We start from the raw sequence: 15678 nt of genomic DNA, 5'->3' as shown, positions 1-15678 counted from the left end.
CTCCCAGTTCAGAGCTTTTCTCAGAGATCTTCCTCACACAGCCAACAACTAATCAACTCAGCATCTCCCCTTGTATATCGGGCTGGATTCTTCATTCCTGCGTCTAACTGCTGACGCCAATGGAGTATCTGTGGTGTTCCACGATGGAAAAATCAGCGCCACACCCACACTGATTCCGCTACCGGGTAGAGGCTAGCACCGGTGGCACGTAAAACACCCGCGGAACACGTGAAAACAGTGGGAGAATCGCCGGGTCTGTGCGTACTGCGTACCCATCCACCCCGACCCCACAGCCCATCTTCTGGCCACCCCTCCACCCCTTGGAGCCCTGGCAGAAGCCCCCAATAATGATATTCACACGGGGTTGTGACAGCTTGTACCTCGATTACGCCAATTTGGAGGAGGTGGGACATCATGACCCAGCGTCAAACCGGCACCTGCTGCGATTTCGACAACGGGGCCCATTCTTTGCCCGATCGCCATTCCTGATTCTGGCATCGGGCAACTTTCATCTCTGATTCTATTGTCCGCCACACTTCTTTGAACTCAATCTTTCTTCATGATTTCCTTTATTCCCCCACTTCGGATCAGATAAAATTGAATAAACTTCCCTTGTTTACTTATGAAGTCTTTGCAAGGCATAACAGCCTTTTACTTTCCTTTGAAATTGAACAGTTGAAAACAAATAGCTCTAAGTATCTCCTGATACAACTTTCTAAATTCACCCTATTTACTTAGAAAACCATTTGACCATAGTTTCAATACAAATGCATTCATTTCGTACCTTCACTCCTTTTCGTGACTCATTTCTTCCAGACAACCTTTCCTAATTAAATCATTTATACACACAGGCACACGGCCTTGTTCAGAGAATAACATAATGTATAACTATCTGGTTCCCCCAACACTACATTTAGGGGGTACCCCAATGATGCACTGGGGAATCCCTTGAGGATGTTCCCACATAAGAGTTTACCTGGAAATTGCCAAGAAGTGCTAATTTCCTCTGGACAACTCCACTGGGCTGGGAGACATCCGACAAAAGCAATTTAAATTGATAACTTGGGATGGTTCTGCCATTTCCACCCTGAAAGAGGAAAAAAATCACACTCAACCCCAGAGTCACTATTTAAAAAAAAAAAAAAACCAGACCCAGCCTCGTTCTGAGCACCCACTCGTATGCACGACCCCCTTAGGGTGTCCACCACTCCTTCCCGGATTGATGCCCCCCATCTGGTGTGACTCCCCCCTCCCTTTAAACTTCCTTTACAGTAGCCAGTGCTGTACAAAGGGGACGTTTCTTACCTCTCTTGTTCTTAGCCCTACTTGTTCCATGCCGATGCTTCGCTGTTCCTGCCTCAACCAGCCTGGCTGAGGAAAGTTGGGTGAGACAGGGGCTTTGTAATCCGAGTTGAGCAATGGAACTGGAACTGGAACCAATGGAACTGGGTGAATTGGAACTGGAACCAATGGAACTGGGTGAATTGGAACTGGAACCGGAACTGGAACCAATCAGACGCAAGCGGCATAATTGGTATAAGCATCAATTAATTTGTCTGTGATGAATCATTACAGTGAAGTGTGCGACAACATTCTGTGGATCTGACCATTGCTTTCTAGAGTTCTTTTGATTGGTCCTAACAATGTAATATTGATCACATAACATGTATGAATTAACCTTGAAGAAGGCAACCATTAACCTGCCACTCCAGCTTAATGTTCTTTATGTTGAAGATAAATATTTGTACGTTTAAACAGGTTAAAGTTAGCATCAATAATTAAATGTCAAAGTTCTCAATTACATTTTAATCAGTGCCTGGGATGTATGCAAAGTTTTATAAGAATAGATCTAGCACCCTGATACTGTGAATCTTAATCTGGAAAAGAATTGTGCGCGCTTCAGATTCACAATTCAAACAACCTTTAATGAAAATCTGGCAGATGAAACTTGGGCAAAATAAATAATAACAGAAAATACTGGGAATACCATGGTGGTGTGCCAGTCAGAATCAATAAAATGAAAGATCATGGAAATTTACGAATGAATCATCTTCTGTGAGGTGGGGGGAACTTTGGTTCCTGAACAATGTTACCACAATACTGTAATAGTGTGCACCAAACTTGTAGAAGCATTGTTAAACTGACACTGGCTAAAAATTAATAATGTTTGTAAGGAGAGAAATTTGTTTGCTTAGCACCCTCAGCAGACTTGGTCAATTTCCAGGGGCTGGCAGGGTTTTGGACCACTGTCTGTTTGGCCAGCCCAGTAGGCTTCAATGATATCAATGAAGAGTTCACTGCAAGTCATAGCTCACAATACCACCTGCCCCTTAGGGATTGATATAAGTCTCTGTAGTGGCATTACACAAATTAATTTCTTCCCGTATTGTACTTGTTTAATTAAATTCATTCACCAGCTCTTTCATCTCTTTTGAATACAGTCTTTAATTTAAATTCTTCGGGTTTTATGCAATACTATTTCATAGTACTTTAGTTATGAATGTGGATGCTTGTAGAATTTCTTGAGATCTGAAGTTCACACGTACTTCTTTAGCTGAAGAAATTGAGTGTTCCTCTTTGTGCAGAACTCTCCTTTTGAGGTTTCTCCAACATTCACACATTGCATTTCTGTATTTCCTGAGTAAACATTAATTGCATTATGAAATAAGACCTTTCATTCTGAAAATTATGCTGTTTTCAAATCAAGTGATTTACTTGTATATTACACATAGTTATTTGAACCATTTAAAAACAATCATTGTATTTAGAGCACACCTTACAAGGGCGAGGATGAGCCGGCTCTTTGAGGGGATGGAAGATGTGTGTAAACATTGGGGGGGGGGGGGGGGGGGCTTGCAAACCACGTTCATATGTTTTGGACCTGTCCAAAGCTGGAGAATTACTGGAAGGAGGTTATTAGGGTAATCTCTAAAGTGGTGCATGTGAAACTGGACCTGGGCCCTCGGGAGGTCATATTCGGGGTGTGGGACCAGCCGGGGTTGGAAACCGGTGCGGAGGCACATGTAGCCTTCGCCTCGTTGTTCGCCCGAATGCGAATCCTGTTAACGTGGAGATCAACCTCTCCACCCTGTGCCCTGGCTTGGCGGGGGGACCTGCTGGAATTCTTAACTCTTGAGAAGGTCACATTTGAACTGAGGGGAAGGATGGAGGGGTTCTACAATTCATGGGCGTTATTCATTATGCACTTTCGAGAATTGGACTACATCAAGCATTAGAACATAAGAACTAGAAGCAGGAGTAGGCCATCTGGCCCCTCGAGCCTGTTCCACCATTCAACGAGATCATGGATGATCTTTTGTGGACTCAGCTCCACTTTCCGGCCCGAACACCATAACCCTTAATCCCTTTATTCTTCAAAAAACTATCTATCTTTACCTTAAAAACATTTAATAAAGGAGCCTCAACTGGTTCACTGGGCAAGGAATTCCATAGATTCACAACCCTTTGGGTGAAGAAGTTCCTCCTAAACTCAGTCCTAAATCTACTTCCCCTTATTTTGAGGCTATGCCCCATGTTCTGCTTTCACCCGCCAGTAGAAACAACCTGCCCGCGTCTATCCTATCTATTCCCTTCATAATTTTATACGTTTCTATAAGATACCCCCTCATCCTCCTAAATTCCAACGAGTACAGTCCCAGTCTACTCAACCTCTCCTCGTAATCCAACCCCTTCAGCTCTGGGATTAACCTAGTGAATCTCCTCTGCACACCCTCCGGTGCCAGTACGTCCTTTCTCAAGTAAGGAGACCAAAACTGAACACAATACTCCAGGTGTGGCCTCACTAACACCTTATACAGTTGTAGCATAACCTCCCTAGTCTTAAACTCCATCCCTCTAGCAATGAAGGACAAAATTCCATTTGCCTTCTTAATCACCTGTTGCACCTGTAAACTAACTTTCTGTGACTCGTGCACTAGCACACCCAGGTGTCACTGCACAGCAGCTTGCTTTAATATTTTATCGTTTAAATAATAATCCCGTTTGCTGTTATTCCTACCAAAATGGATAACCTCACATTTGTCAACATTGTATTCCATCTGCCAGACCCTAGCCCATTCACTTAACCTATCCAAATCCCTCGGCAAACTTCCAGTATCCTCTGCACTTCTCGCTTTACCACTCATCTTAGTGTCATCTGCAAACTTGGACACATGGTACTTGGTCCCCAACTCCAAATCATCTATGTAAATTGTGAACAATTGTGGGCCCAACACGGATCCCTGAGGGACACCACTAGCTACTGATTGCCAACCAGAGAAACACCCATTAATCCCCACTCTTTTCTTTCTATTAATTAACCAACCCTCTATCCATGCTACTACTTTACCCTTAATGCCATGCATCTTTATCTTATGCAGCAACCTTTTGTGTGGCACCTTGTCAAATGCTTTCTGGAAATCCAGATATACCACATCCATTGGCTCCCCGTTATCTACTGCACTGGTAATGTCCTCAAAAAATTCCACTAAATTAGTTAGGCACGATCTGCCCTTTATGAACCCATGCTGCGTCTGCCCAATGGAACAATTTCTATCCAGATGCCTCATTATTTCTTCCTTGATGATAGATTCCAGCATCTTCCCTACTACCGAAGATCACTGGCCTATAATTTCTCACTCTCTGCCTACCTCCTTTTTTAAACAGTGGTGTCACGTTTGCTCATTTCTAATCCACCGGGACCACCCCAGAGTCCAGTGAATTTTGGTAAATCATCACTAGTGCATCTGCAATTTCCCTAGCCATCTCTTTTAGCACTCTGGGGTGCATTCCATCAGGGCCAGGAGACATGTCTACCTTTAGCCCCATTAGCTTGCCCATCACTACCTCCTTAGTGATAACATTGTGGATAGCACAATTGCTTCACAGCTCCAGGGTCCCAGGTTCGATTCCGGCTTGGCTCGCTGTCTGTGCGGAGTCTGCACGTCCTCCCCGTGTGTGCGTGGGTTTCCTCCGGGTGCTCCGGTTTCCTCCCACAGTCCAAAGATGTGCAGGTTAGGTGGATTGGCCATGATAAATTGCCCTTAGGGGGGGTGCTGTGAGGGTTGGGGGGAGGGGGACTGTATGTGTTAATGGTGACTATGGATGATTCCTGATTCCTTTTTGTCATTTGTTGATAACATGCAGGCTAATGTTTGGGGGTTTGGTGGGAGGATAGGATCGTTGTTATTGATATAGGGATTGACATTGCATTTGTTACTAATTATTGTTTATTGTTGGGTGTACATTTGGGAGAAAATGTGAAAAAGGAGAATAAAAATATAAAAAGAAACAATTGTTGAGGCTTGCTACATTTATGAGAATTAGTAGGCAGAAAACCTACTTAATATCAGCGATTGAAATCAATCAATGACTCCAATCAATTTTTCTCAAACTAATTCTAAGCAGAAATTTCTTCGTATGAACACTTACAGACATTTCAAATGACCATGCAGCACTTAGCTACCCTGGTAGACATAATTTTGTTGTATTGTATGATTTTTCAACTTTGATCACAGATTTGTACACATTTACAATTTAAATTGCATTAACATGCACCTATGTTTTAAATCAAGTAAACATACATTTCATAATAGCATTAATGATTGACCACTTCTGGGACTTTAATTACTGATAAAATATCCGGATCAATGGAAGTAGCAGGATCTGGAGAGTTGTTCAAAAATACATGGCTGGGCTTTTCTTTGTGCTTAACAAATAGAAGTTAAGGTGATAAAGAACTCAATCCTGTCCTATTGATGATTTTGACTTTTTAAGTCCGCAAAATGTTGTAAATGTAGACTAAGCAACTTTTCTGTTTCTTTGACAAGGGAGAATGGATTATTCTTTAAATAGTGGGACTGTTAACTCGCGTGAACAACTGAAACCTGTGCATTGTTTTCACCGCGCACTCCCAGGTCAACCCTGACATTAAAAACATTACAGCATCATCAACTGCTTTCGTGCTTTTTCATTTTCCACTCCAGACTTTGTCATGTCTCTGAATGAGTGCCAATTTAATACAATGTTCGAGGCAGTTCTGCAGTAGGAACAGGGTTGAATCTGCCCAAACTCATTTCACACAGTAACTGTAGAATACTTCTCAGCTTTGGATTTGGGTTTGATTTGAGGGTAAAAGGTGAGGGGCAGCACGGTAGCCTTGTGGATAGCACAATTGCTTCACAGCTTCAGGGTCCCAGGTTCGATTCCGGCCTGGGTCGCTGTCTGTGCGGAGTCTGCATGTCCTCCCCGTGTGTGCATGGGTTTCCTCCGGGTGCTCCGGTTTCCTCCCACAGTCCAAAGATGTGCTGGTTAGGTGGATTGGCCATGATAAATTGCCCTTAGTGTCCAAAATTGCCCTTAGTGTTGGGTGGGGTTATTGGGTTACGGGGATAGGGTGGAAGTGAGGGCTTAAGTGGGCCGGTGAAGACTTGATGGGCTGAATGGCCTCCTTCTGCACTGTAAATTCTAAATTCTATGATAGTCTAAACTACTGTAGCATCAAGTTACATCAAAAGTGTAAGTCTTGAAATTTGAGAAGTAGCTTGATAGAATTGAGTGTTACAGGTATGTGGGCAATGCCAAGCTCTGATTGTAAACTTCAAATGCAAGGTTTTATTTCAACCCTTGACCTAAGGTCTTAAAAAGATAACTAAATAAATGTGACAGCCCTCACTATCCGCTATTGTCTAATTACATTAAGGTAATACGCACTTCTGTGTCAGAGAATTGGTCCATGGATTCAGAGCAGAGGTGAGAAGTGCAAGCCACGTGGAGAGCATTTCTGCAAACGGAGGAGCTTTGCCTCCAAAAGTTTCATAGACGCTGATGATCATATATGGTGTCCAGCATATTAGAAGGAAAACTAGGGGAAAAAACAGAATGAAACAATTTCAAGAAAATAATACATGCTGTTGTGATTATTTTTCGTGTACACAGACTCATAAATGCAGATTTAAATGGCAACAATATTTAGGGCAGCATATCCCTCCATTCTGACCATCCATCTAATTAACTTTTTGCGTCCATGTACCAGAAATATCTCCAGTGTAGTGCATTTAATTTTCTCAGCACTTTTTTTTGTTAATTGCATTTTAACAGGAAAAATGTTTAAGAACTACAATCACAGCAGTTCAACACATTGAACTTGATGCCCACGAGAACTGCTAAACCATCAGAGCTTCTATTTTATTCCTGTTTATCGCTGTTTTCGTCACATAGTTAGACCTGGGTAAACTTTTCTTCACTAGGCAGGGAAGAGAAATCTTATGGTTTCAGCTCTCTCCAGATACTTCATGCTCATGTTGGATGTGAAAGTCATCTTTTTCCTGCAGCTTGACCTGGTGCACTGAGTGTCTTGGATAGCAGTTCCAGGCTGAAGGCATCTCTTTTCTTGTTGGAGTATGCCCTAGGAAACAGCGCCATACTAACATGTTCACTTAGACGAATGGTTATTTTAAAGTAGGAGCAAGTAGGTAGAACGCACAGATTATGTTTGATGTAGTGCAGTCATGAAAACCATGCACGTGCAATATACTATTAAACATTGGTAATTGATATAAATTATCTCTTATTATATAGATGGCCTTTCGTTTTTCTAAAATTTGTGGAACGATCAACTGAGTCAACAAGCCCCTTCTTTGAAATAGATCTCTACGTACCAGGCAGGATTGTACACTTTCTACTGTCCCACAGTTTAAAGAAATATATGCAGCAGAGAATTATTTTGTAATGAAGTCACTGAAGCCATTTTAAAGTTCTTACAGCAGTGTAGTTACAAATTGTGAGGAAATATGAACGGTTCCAATAATTTGAAACAGGATTAATTTTTGGAGTTGCACTGCATATTTGTGGAATATTAAGACCTGTCTCCAAAATAATGGGACACCTGCCATAAATTCCTTTCTTCGGAACTTCAAAATGTGCGTTTGAGGCCAGAAGATTGGGTGCACTTTCAAAAATAAATTAACTGGACTTGAAATGAGCAGGTGTTGGGTTCTCTGATCACCTGCAACTTTACTTTTAACTGTGGTGCTAACTTTTTGACTGTGGTCACAGTCTTCTAACTTTTCTTTACTGGCCTTTTTCATTCTTTAATAAAACGCAACTATCCACTCAGTACCCTTCAGCCACTTGACTGCCCCTTTCCACCTTTAAACTTGACTACTTCATGGCTTCCTTTCCCCTGACTCTACTGCACTCGACCGAAGGAATCAGGAACCTGCTGCACTATTCTCACATCTATCACAAGTCAGAAGGTTGGGTGTAAAAGGTGCAAGTAAACAGGAGTGCAGTGGCAATCTAACTTCTTGCGCACTTCTATTATTCTTTTCCCCCAACCCTCCTCTTTCCTGACTATTTCCTCCCACACTCCCATCCCCTGCTCCTGCACATGTACGTTCCCTGGCGCCTGTCCCATTCCCCACCCTCGTCGCCGTCTTCCCCCCCCACCCCAAACCCCTGCTCCACGCATGATGCGCCTGCCCCTTCTCCACCCCTCTTGTCTTCTCCCGCCCCTTCTCTTCTACCCCCTCCCATCCCCCAGCACCGGCCCCTTCCCTCTGCCCTTCCCGGTCCCCTTCCGCCCTCTACACTTTCACTCTGGTATCATTCTCATGCTATGTGTCTCCCCTGTTTTTCTGGAGTTGATCTCTCTTCTCAAGAACTGAGTCTCCATCTCTAACAATTGTTGTGTTGGGCCAGCTTCCACAGGAATATGGGATGTCGTGAAACTCTACTCTGGATGCAGGAACTCTTCTCAAAGATAGCTTCAAAAGGTCTTATCCATGCCTGTGATTCCCCTACCCACCTCTCATAACCTCTCATAACCTCTGTGCCACCTCTTGCTCCTCCCACTCAACACCAATGATCCATCACGCCTTCCATGCCTCCCCTCCCTACCCACACCCAAGCTTTATTATGGATGCCCAGACTTCCATTACTTGGTTGCACCAGGTGCACAGAAACAAAAATATTGCTTGATTGGCAAGTTTTTAAAAAATCTATTTTGTCACTGTTATAAAGGTGTCAGTGCAAATAGTTTCTGGTATTATAATTAAAGCTCTGGTTGATTGACACTTTTTAAAATAGGGTTGCTCCATCAGCATTTATTTTAATAAAGTTGTGAATGGCTGTTTTTTAAAGCATTTCTACACATACAATTGTTACTATAAGGTTCACTTGTTCTGTATATATAGTGTGTATACTGGGTGAATGGACATGGAAGTGCTAGGAGTTGGCATGGAGAGTATGAGGATCATTGAGGTAGCTGGCAGCATGGGTTGCTATGGATGATATGAGGGGGTATTGAGGGTGGAAGGATCATGAGTTAGCATGGAGGGCATGAGGGCCATTGGGGGTGGTAAGAAGCCTGAGTTGGCATGAATGGGCTTGGGGGGATCTGGTGGTTGAAAGTAGGAGCATGAGAGCTAGAGGGCTAATAGAACATAGAACATACAGTGCAGAAGGAGGCCATTTGGCCCATCGAGTCTGCACCGACCCACTTAAGCCCTCACTTCCACCCTATCCCCTGAACCCAATAACGCCTCCTAACCTTTTTGGACACTAGGTGCAATTTAGCGTGGCCAATCCACCTAACCTGTCTTTGGACTGTGGGAGGAAACCGGAGCACCCGAAGGAAACCCACGCAGACACGGGGAAAATGTGCAGACTCTGCACAGACAGTGACCCAGCAGGGAATCGAACCTGGGATCCTGGCGCTGTGAAGCCACAGTGCTCACCACTATGCTACCGTGCTGCCCTGAATGTTCAACAAAAAGATCCCAGAGAACCCAGGTGGGCCTTTTAAACGGCCTACCTCACCACTCGGCAGCCTCCCTAGCGCCTCCTATCTGCATCCAGTACTGGAGGGCCTGACTCCATGCCGCACCCATCAGGGCACTTTTCCTCGTGGTGGCAGTGTCGAACCTGAAAAATCCATGACTCAAGCTACCTGGATCTATGATGAAAATCCAACCCACTATCTCTCTGTGCTTACTACAGTTTCTGATATATCCAAAGTAATTTAAGTCAATTCAACGAATATGTCACGTGATGAGTGCAGAGTTTTAGATACATTGGATTGTAATTATTTGGTGAAGTAAGGGTTAAAAGTCTGGATTAGTGTGTGTTTGATTGCGGGCAGCACGGTAGCATTGTGGATAGCACAATCGCTTCACAGCTCCAGGGTCCCAGGTTCGATTCCGGCTTGGGTCACTGTCTGTGCGGAGTCTGCTCATCCTCCCCGTGTGTGCGTGGGTTTCCTCCGGGTGCTCCGGTTTCCTCCCACAGTTCAAAGATGTGCAGGTTAGGTGGATTGGCCATGATAAATTGCCCGTAGTGTCCAAAATTGCCCTTAGTGTTGGGTGGGGTTACTGGGTTATGGGGATAGGGTGGAGTTGTTGACCTTGGGTAGGGTGCTCTTTCCAAGAGCCGGTGCAGACTCGATGGGCTGAATGGCCTCCTTCTGCACTGTAAATTCTATGATTAAGTCATGTTTTTAAAAGAATCTTGATTTGGAAGACAACAGAGCTTTTAAGAGCCCAAGGTGTAATTAACCATCGTAAAAGCTTGGAGTAATGCAATTTTGTTTTGATTAAGGGGATTCCCTGAGGGGTTGATTAGTTTTCAGCTCAGTGAGATGATGTAGTTGCTGGGTGGAGCTAAGGCTTCAGACTTTTGAGAAAATGTTTTTCAGTTGAGTTCTGATCTAGCTGATGTTGTGCACCATCGCGTTGAGAGATAAACTGTCTTTAAAACAGTGCAGATGTGTCTGAGGACAAGGGGAAGCTGAAACAAGCCAGTTGAAAACAGTATTTGAAGATATCCAGCCAGAGTTCCTGTAGGGGTTCAGACCAGTGTCACATCTGTTCTGTAGAGATTTCTTAAAGAATAACCCTGGAAAGCAGTATTACTCTCTGCCATTGGTATTTAGGGTGGATTGAGAGCTAAGATGGTCTATTTTCTTTTTTTTAAGTGGGAATACAGGTAGAATATACGGGTATTCCCGTACCAGCCTCCCCGGACAGGCGCCGGAATGTGGCGACTAGGGGCTTTTCACAGTAACTTCATTGAAGCCTACTCGTGACAATAAGCGATTTTCTATTTCATTTCATATTGTATTCACTATGTTGAGTAGTATTATTTAAGGATTAATTGTAAGCTATTTTCTCATGTGATGTTAAAGATTTTAATACTGTGTTAGTAATAAAGTTTGTTTTAAATACCATCTCCCTATTTCTTTGTGAAATCAATCCTGTGGTGGCGTATCCTTTTCTCACAGTCTTACAAAATTAAAATTAAATATTGGGGTTTCAATCCAGTATCTTCGCCATTGTTGGGGTCTGGTGCAGGATCATAATAGTAACCAGTAAATTGTTGGTATCAAGATTCTGTTATGTGGAGTTGCTGTTATAAATGTTGAAATGTTAATCAAAAATTAGGAGGTTTATAGATAAGGAGTGTGTGCCATATGTAAGACTTTTAATGGTACCCTCATAGATTGCGACATTGCCAAAGTCTGTAACAATAGAACACCTGCAACAAAAAGTGTAAAAGAGAAAAAATAACAGAGTGCATCATCTCTGATCACTCGAGTTGATGCAGAGCCCAAGTAGGGAAGCTCAGGACGCAGCAATGGATGAAGGAAAATGAGAGCCGTTCATAACTAATGATTGGTTGGGCATTTTAAAATGTTGACTTTTTAAAGCCTAAATAGGTTCAATAAAATAATAACAGCTGTATTATTTTACCAGTCATCTCATTTTGTGCGAATTTAGTAGTGCAAAATCAGCCAGCCCTGTGATGACTGTTGACCATACAGTAATTATGTCAATGACAACAAATTTGAAGAAAATATAGCAGATGGGCACTGGGTGTCATTGGGGTGTAGAGCAGCTTGAATGTTTTTATTCATTCATGGGATGTGGGCATTTTTGGATGGGCAAGCATTTATTGCCCATCCCTAATTGCCCTTGAGAAGGTTATGGCGTGCTGCCTTCTAGACTTTGTAGAAGTTTGATACAATTGAGTGGCTTGCTGGGCCATTTCAGAGGGTATTTAAGGGTCAACCACAAGGGTCTGGAGTCAAACATAGGGTAAGAATGGCAAATTTCCTTAATTGAGTCTTTATAACAATAGACAATGGTTTTGTGGTCACCTTAGACTAGCTTTTAATTTCAGATATATGAATTTAAAAAGCACCAGCTACTGGTGGTAGCCCTACTTCTGTAGTGGGTAAATTTTTAGAAGGTATTCTGAGGGACAGGATCTACAGCCAAGGGCTAATTAGGGAACGTCAGCTTGGCTTTGTAAGGGGAAAGTCATGTGTTTTGAATTTGATTGAGCTTTTTGAAGGAGTAACCAAGAAGGTAGATGAGGGCAGTGCAGTCGACATTGTCTACATGGACTTTAGCAAGGCCTTTGACAAGTTACCGCATGGTAGGTTGTTGCAAAAGGTTAAATCTCACGGAATCCAGGGTGAGGTAGCCAATTTGATTCAAAATTAGCTTGACGACCAAAGCCAAAGGGTGGTTGTGGAGGGTTGTATTTTCAAACTGGAGGCCTGTGACCAGCGGTGTGCCTCAGGATCGGTGTTGGGTCCACTGTTATTTGTTTTATATATTAATGATTTGGAAGAGAGCGTAGGAGGCATGGTTAGTAAGTTTGAAGATGACACCAAGATTGGTGGATAGTGAAGAAGATTATATAAGATTGCCAGTGGGCCGATGAATGGCAGATGGAGTTTAATTTGGATAAATGTGAGATGATGGTAGATCAAAACAGGTCAGGACCTATTCAGTTAATGGTAGGGAGTTGGGGATAGTTACAGAACAAAAAGATCTAGGGGTAAAGGTTCATAGCTCCAGCTCCTTGAAGGTGGAGTCACAGTTGGACAGGGTGGTGAAGAAGGCATTCAGCATGCAAGGTTTTATTGGTCAGAGTATTGAATACAGGAGTTGGACGTCTTGTTGAAGTTGTACAAGACATTAGTAAGACCACACATGGAATACTGTGTTCAATTCTGGTCATCCTATTATAGCAAGGATATTGTTAAACTAGAAAGAGTGCAGAAGTGATTTACAAGGATGCTAACAGGACTTGATGGTCTGAGCTATAAGGAGAGGCTGGATAGGCTGGGACTTTTTTCCTTGGAGCATAGGAGGCTTACGGGTGAAGTTATAGAGGTCTATAAAATAGATAAGATAGTAAATGTAAGAGAAAATGCTGGAAAATCTCAGCAGGTCTGGTAGCATCTGTAGGGAGAGAAAAGATATCTCTTTGTCAAAGCTAACACAGAGTAAGTGGGAAATATTTATACTGTGGAGTGAGAATGAAAGATGAGTCATAGCCACAGAAACTACTGGGAAATTGGGTGCTAATGGCCACAGAAACCAAGGGGAAAGGGTGCTAATATCAGTCCCCAGAGAGAACAAAAGATGTGAAAGGCCAAACAGCAGAAAAACTAACATCAGAGGATGAACTGTAGATGTGTGGGGAGGGGAAGGAGAAGCAAAGAGGAGAAAGGTTGATAAGATGGGGGGGGGGGGGGGGGGTTAAATATATATTAAGAAAGAAAGAAATGGTAAAAGACAATTAAAATGAAATGGGATGAAAACAAATGGGTCGAGGTGGGGTAGAGCTGATCATCTGAAGTTGTTGAACATTGAATTCCATAGTATAAATATTTCCAACTTTCTCTGTTAGCTTTGACAAAGAGTCATCAGACTCGAAACGTTAGCTAGTTTCTCTCTCTACAGATGCTGCCAGACCTACTGAGATTTTCCAGCATTTTCTCTTTTGTTTCAGAGTCCAGCATCAGCAGTAATTTGCTTTTATTAGGTAGATAATCGACATCTTTTCCCAAAGGTAGAGGAGTCTAGAACTAGAGGGCATGGGTGTAAGGTGAGAGGGGAGAGATACAAAAGAGACCAGAGGGGAAATTTCTTCACACAAGAGGGTGGTGAGCATCTAGAATTTTTCATAGAATTGACAGTGCAGAAGGAGGCCATTCAGCCCATCGAGTCTGCACCGGCTCTTGCAAAGAGCACCCTACCCAAGGTCAACAACTCCACCCTATCCCCATAACCCAGTAACCCCACCCAACACTATGGGCAATTTTGGATACTAGGGGCAAATTGTCATAGCCAATCCACCTAACCTGCACATCTTTGGACTGCGGGAGGAAACCGGAGGAAACCCACGCACACACGGGGAGGATGTGCAGACTCCGCACAGACAGTGACCCAAGCCGGAATCGAACCTGGGACCCTGGAGCTGTGAAGCGATTGTGCTATCCACAATGCTATCGTGCTGCCCCTAATGAGCTGCCAGAGGCAGTGGTAGAGGTGGGTACAATTTATGCCTTAGAAAAAAACAAACAGTTACATGGGCAAGATGGGAATAAAGGGATATGGGCCAAATGCGGGCAAGTGTGACCAGCTTAGTGATAGAAATTGGGTGGCATGGACAAGCTGGGCCAAAGGGCCTATTTCCATGCTGTAAACATCTGTGACTCTATGACTCTACTATGGTGGAACTTGAAGTTTGTGTCCCCAGAGCATTATCCTGGGCCTCTAGATTACTAGTCCAATGACATCACTATGCCACCACCTCATCTAAATTGCATAATTAAAGCTTGTAGAATACCACATCTATAAACAAAGTTTGTTTTCTTACTAACTATCTGTTTGACATTGCCTCCAAACAAGAAATATAATTTTAGTTTTTCAAATTCTTGCTGTGGGGAAGAAGACTAAGCCAGGTTGAGGGCTTGAGGCAGTATGTAATGACCTCCAATTGGCATTATTGGTTGGTCAATTGGAGTATGAGCTCCCTCAATGATAGCTCTTTGAGGGGGTCCATATAAGCACCTGTGTAGGCTTTGTGCCCCAGTCTTAAGTTGACTGGAATGCTAGCAGCACTGTTCGGAACTGCTCTTGTATCTAGTTATTGGAAATAAATATTGGTGTGGTGACGGGACTCCTGCCTCCTGTGGATTATTACAGTGGCGACGAGGTAAACAAAGAACTTTGTGGAGACCAGCTGCTGCACTCGGAGGGTAAGCCTTGCTATTTCAAAAATGCCGTTTTTTGGGAGGTTAGATGCATTCAACCCGACTATTGAGGACTGGTCCCAGTATGCGGAGAGAATGTTACTTCTTCCAGGCCAATGATATAATTACGGACGAAAGGAGACGGGTTATCCTGCTGTCGGTGTGCGGACCCTCAGCTTTCACCATTATACGTAGTCTAACTTATCCCGATGCGCCGGACACAAATTCTTTCCAAGAATTAACGGAATTGGTGAAAGAGCACTACGACCCAAAACCACTCCTCATTTTGCGTAGTTACAGATTCTACACAGTGAAGCGGGAAGACAGGGAGTCAGTCACAAATTTCTTGACCTGCCTGAGAAGGCTGGTGGAAAAATGTGAGTTCGGCCCGACGCTAAATGAAATGCTTCAGGACCGGTTAGTGTGTGGCATAAAGAACCTCACAATACAGAAGCGCCTGTTGGCGGAAACGCAGCTAGACTGCAGGCAGGCGTTAGAGCTCGTACTGGCCCTAGAAAAGGCAGCAAGTGGGGCGCAGGAACTACAGGGCACGCCAATGGAGGTAGATACCTGTGAGAGGGACTACCACAAAGGGTCCAGCTACCAGATAGCCGCTCTCAGGAAAAGCC

General features: G+C 43.4%; 2 protein-coding genes across 4 annotated transcripts in view; one reads left to right on the top strand and one right to left on the bottom strand.

The window, feature by feature from the left end:
• The window catches only part of sec23a (Sec23 homolog A, coat complex II component), a 151234-nt gene that overhangs the window by 111209 nt on the left and 24347 nt on the right, over window positions 1–15678 (top strand). The window lies entirely within an intron of this gene.
• The window catches only part of LOC119955092 (histamine H2 receptor), a 95482-nt gene that overhangs the window by 74898 nt on the left and 4906 nt on the right, over window positions 1–15678 (bottom strand). The window contains exons 2-3 of one of the 3 annotated variants that reach the window (XM_038780974.1): window positions 6712–6862; window positions 2547–2637 (exon numbers count right to left, since the gene is read on the bottom strand). The exons of 1 other annotated variant lie outside the window; for it this stretch is intronic. In XM_038780974.1, the coding sequence (XP_038636902.1) occupies window positions 2547–2637; window positions 6712–6862 (242 nt within the window). Of the gene's footprint in view, window positions 1–1627; window positions 2638–6711; window positions 6863–15678 lie in introns of those variants that run through there. One more of the 3 variants, XM_038780966.1, reaches the window with a different exon arrangement.

The sequence above is a fragment of the Scyliorhinus canicula genome, chromosome 2 (assembly GCF_902713615.1).
Source record: "Scyliorhinus canicula chromosome 2, sScyCan1.1, whole genome shotgun sequence".
NCBI lineage: Eukaryota > Metazoa > Chordata > Chondrichthyes > Carcharhiniformes > Scyliorhinidae > Scyliorhinus > Scyliorhinus canicula.
Note: the sequence above shows the minus strand (reverse complement) of the source record. Positions and strands in the feature narration are given on the sequence as shown.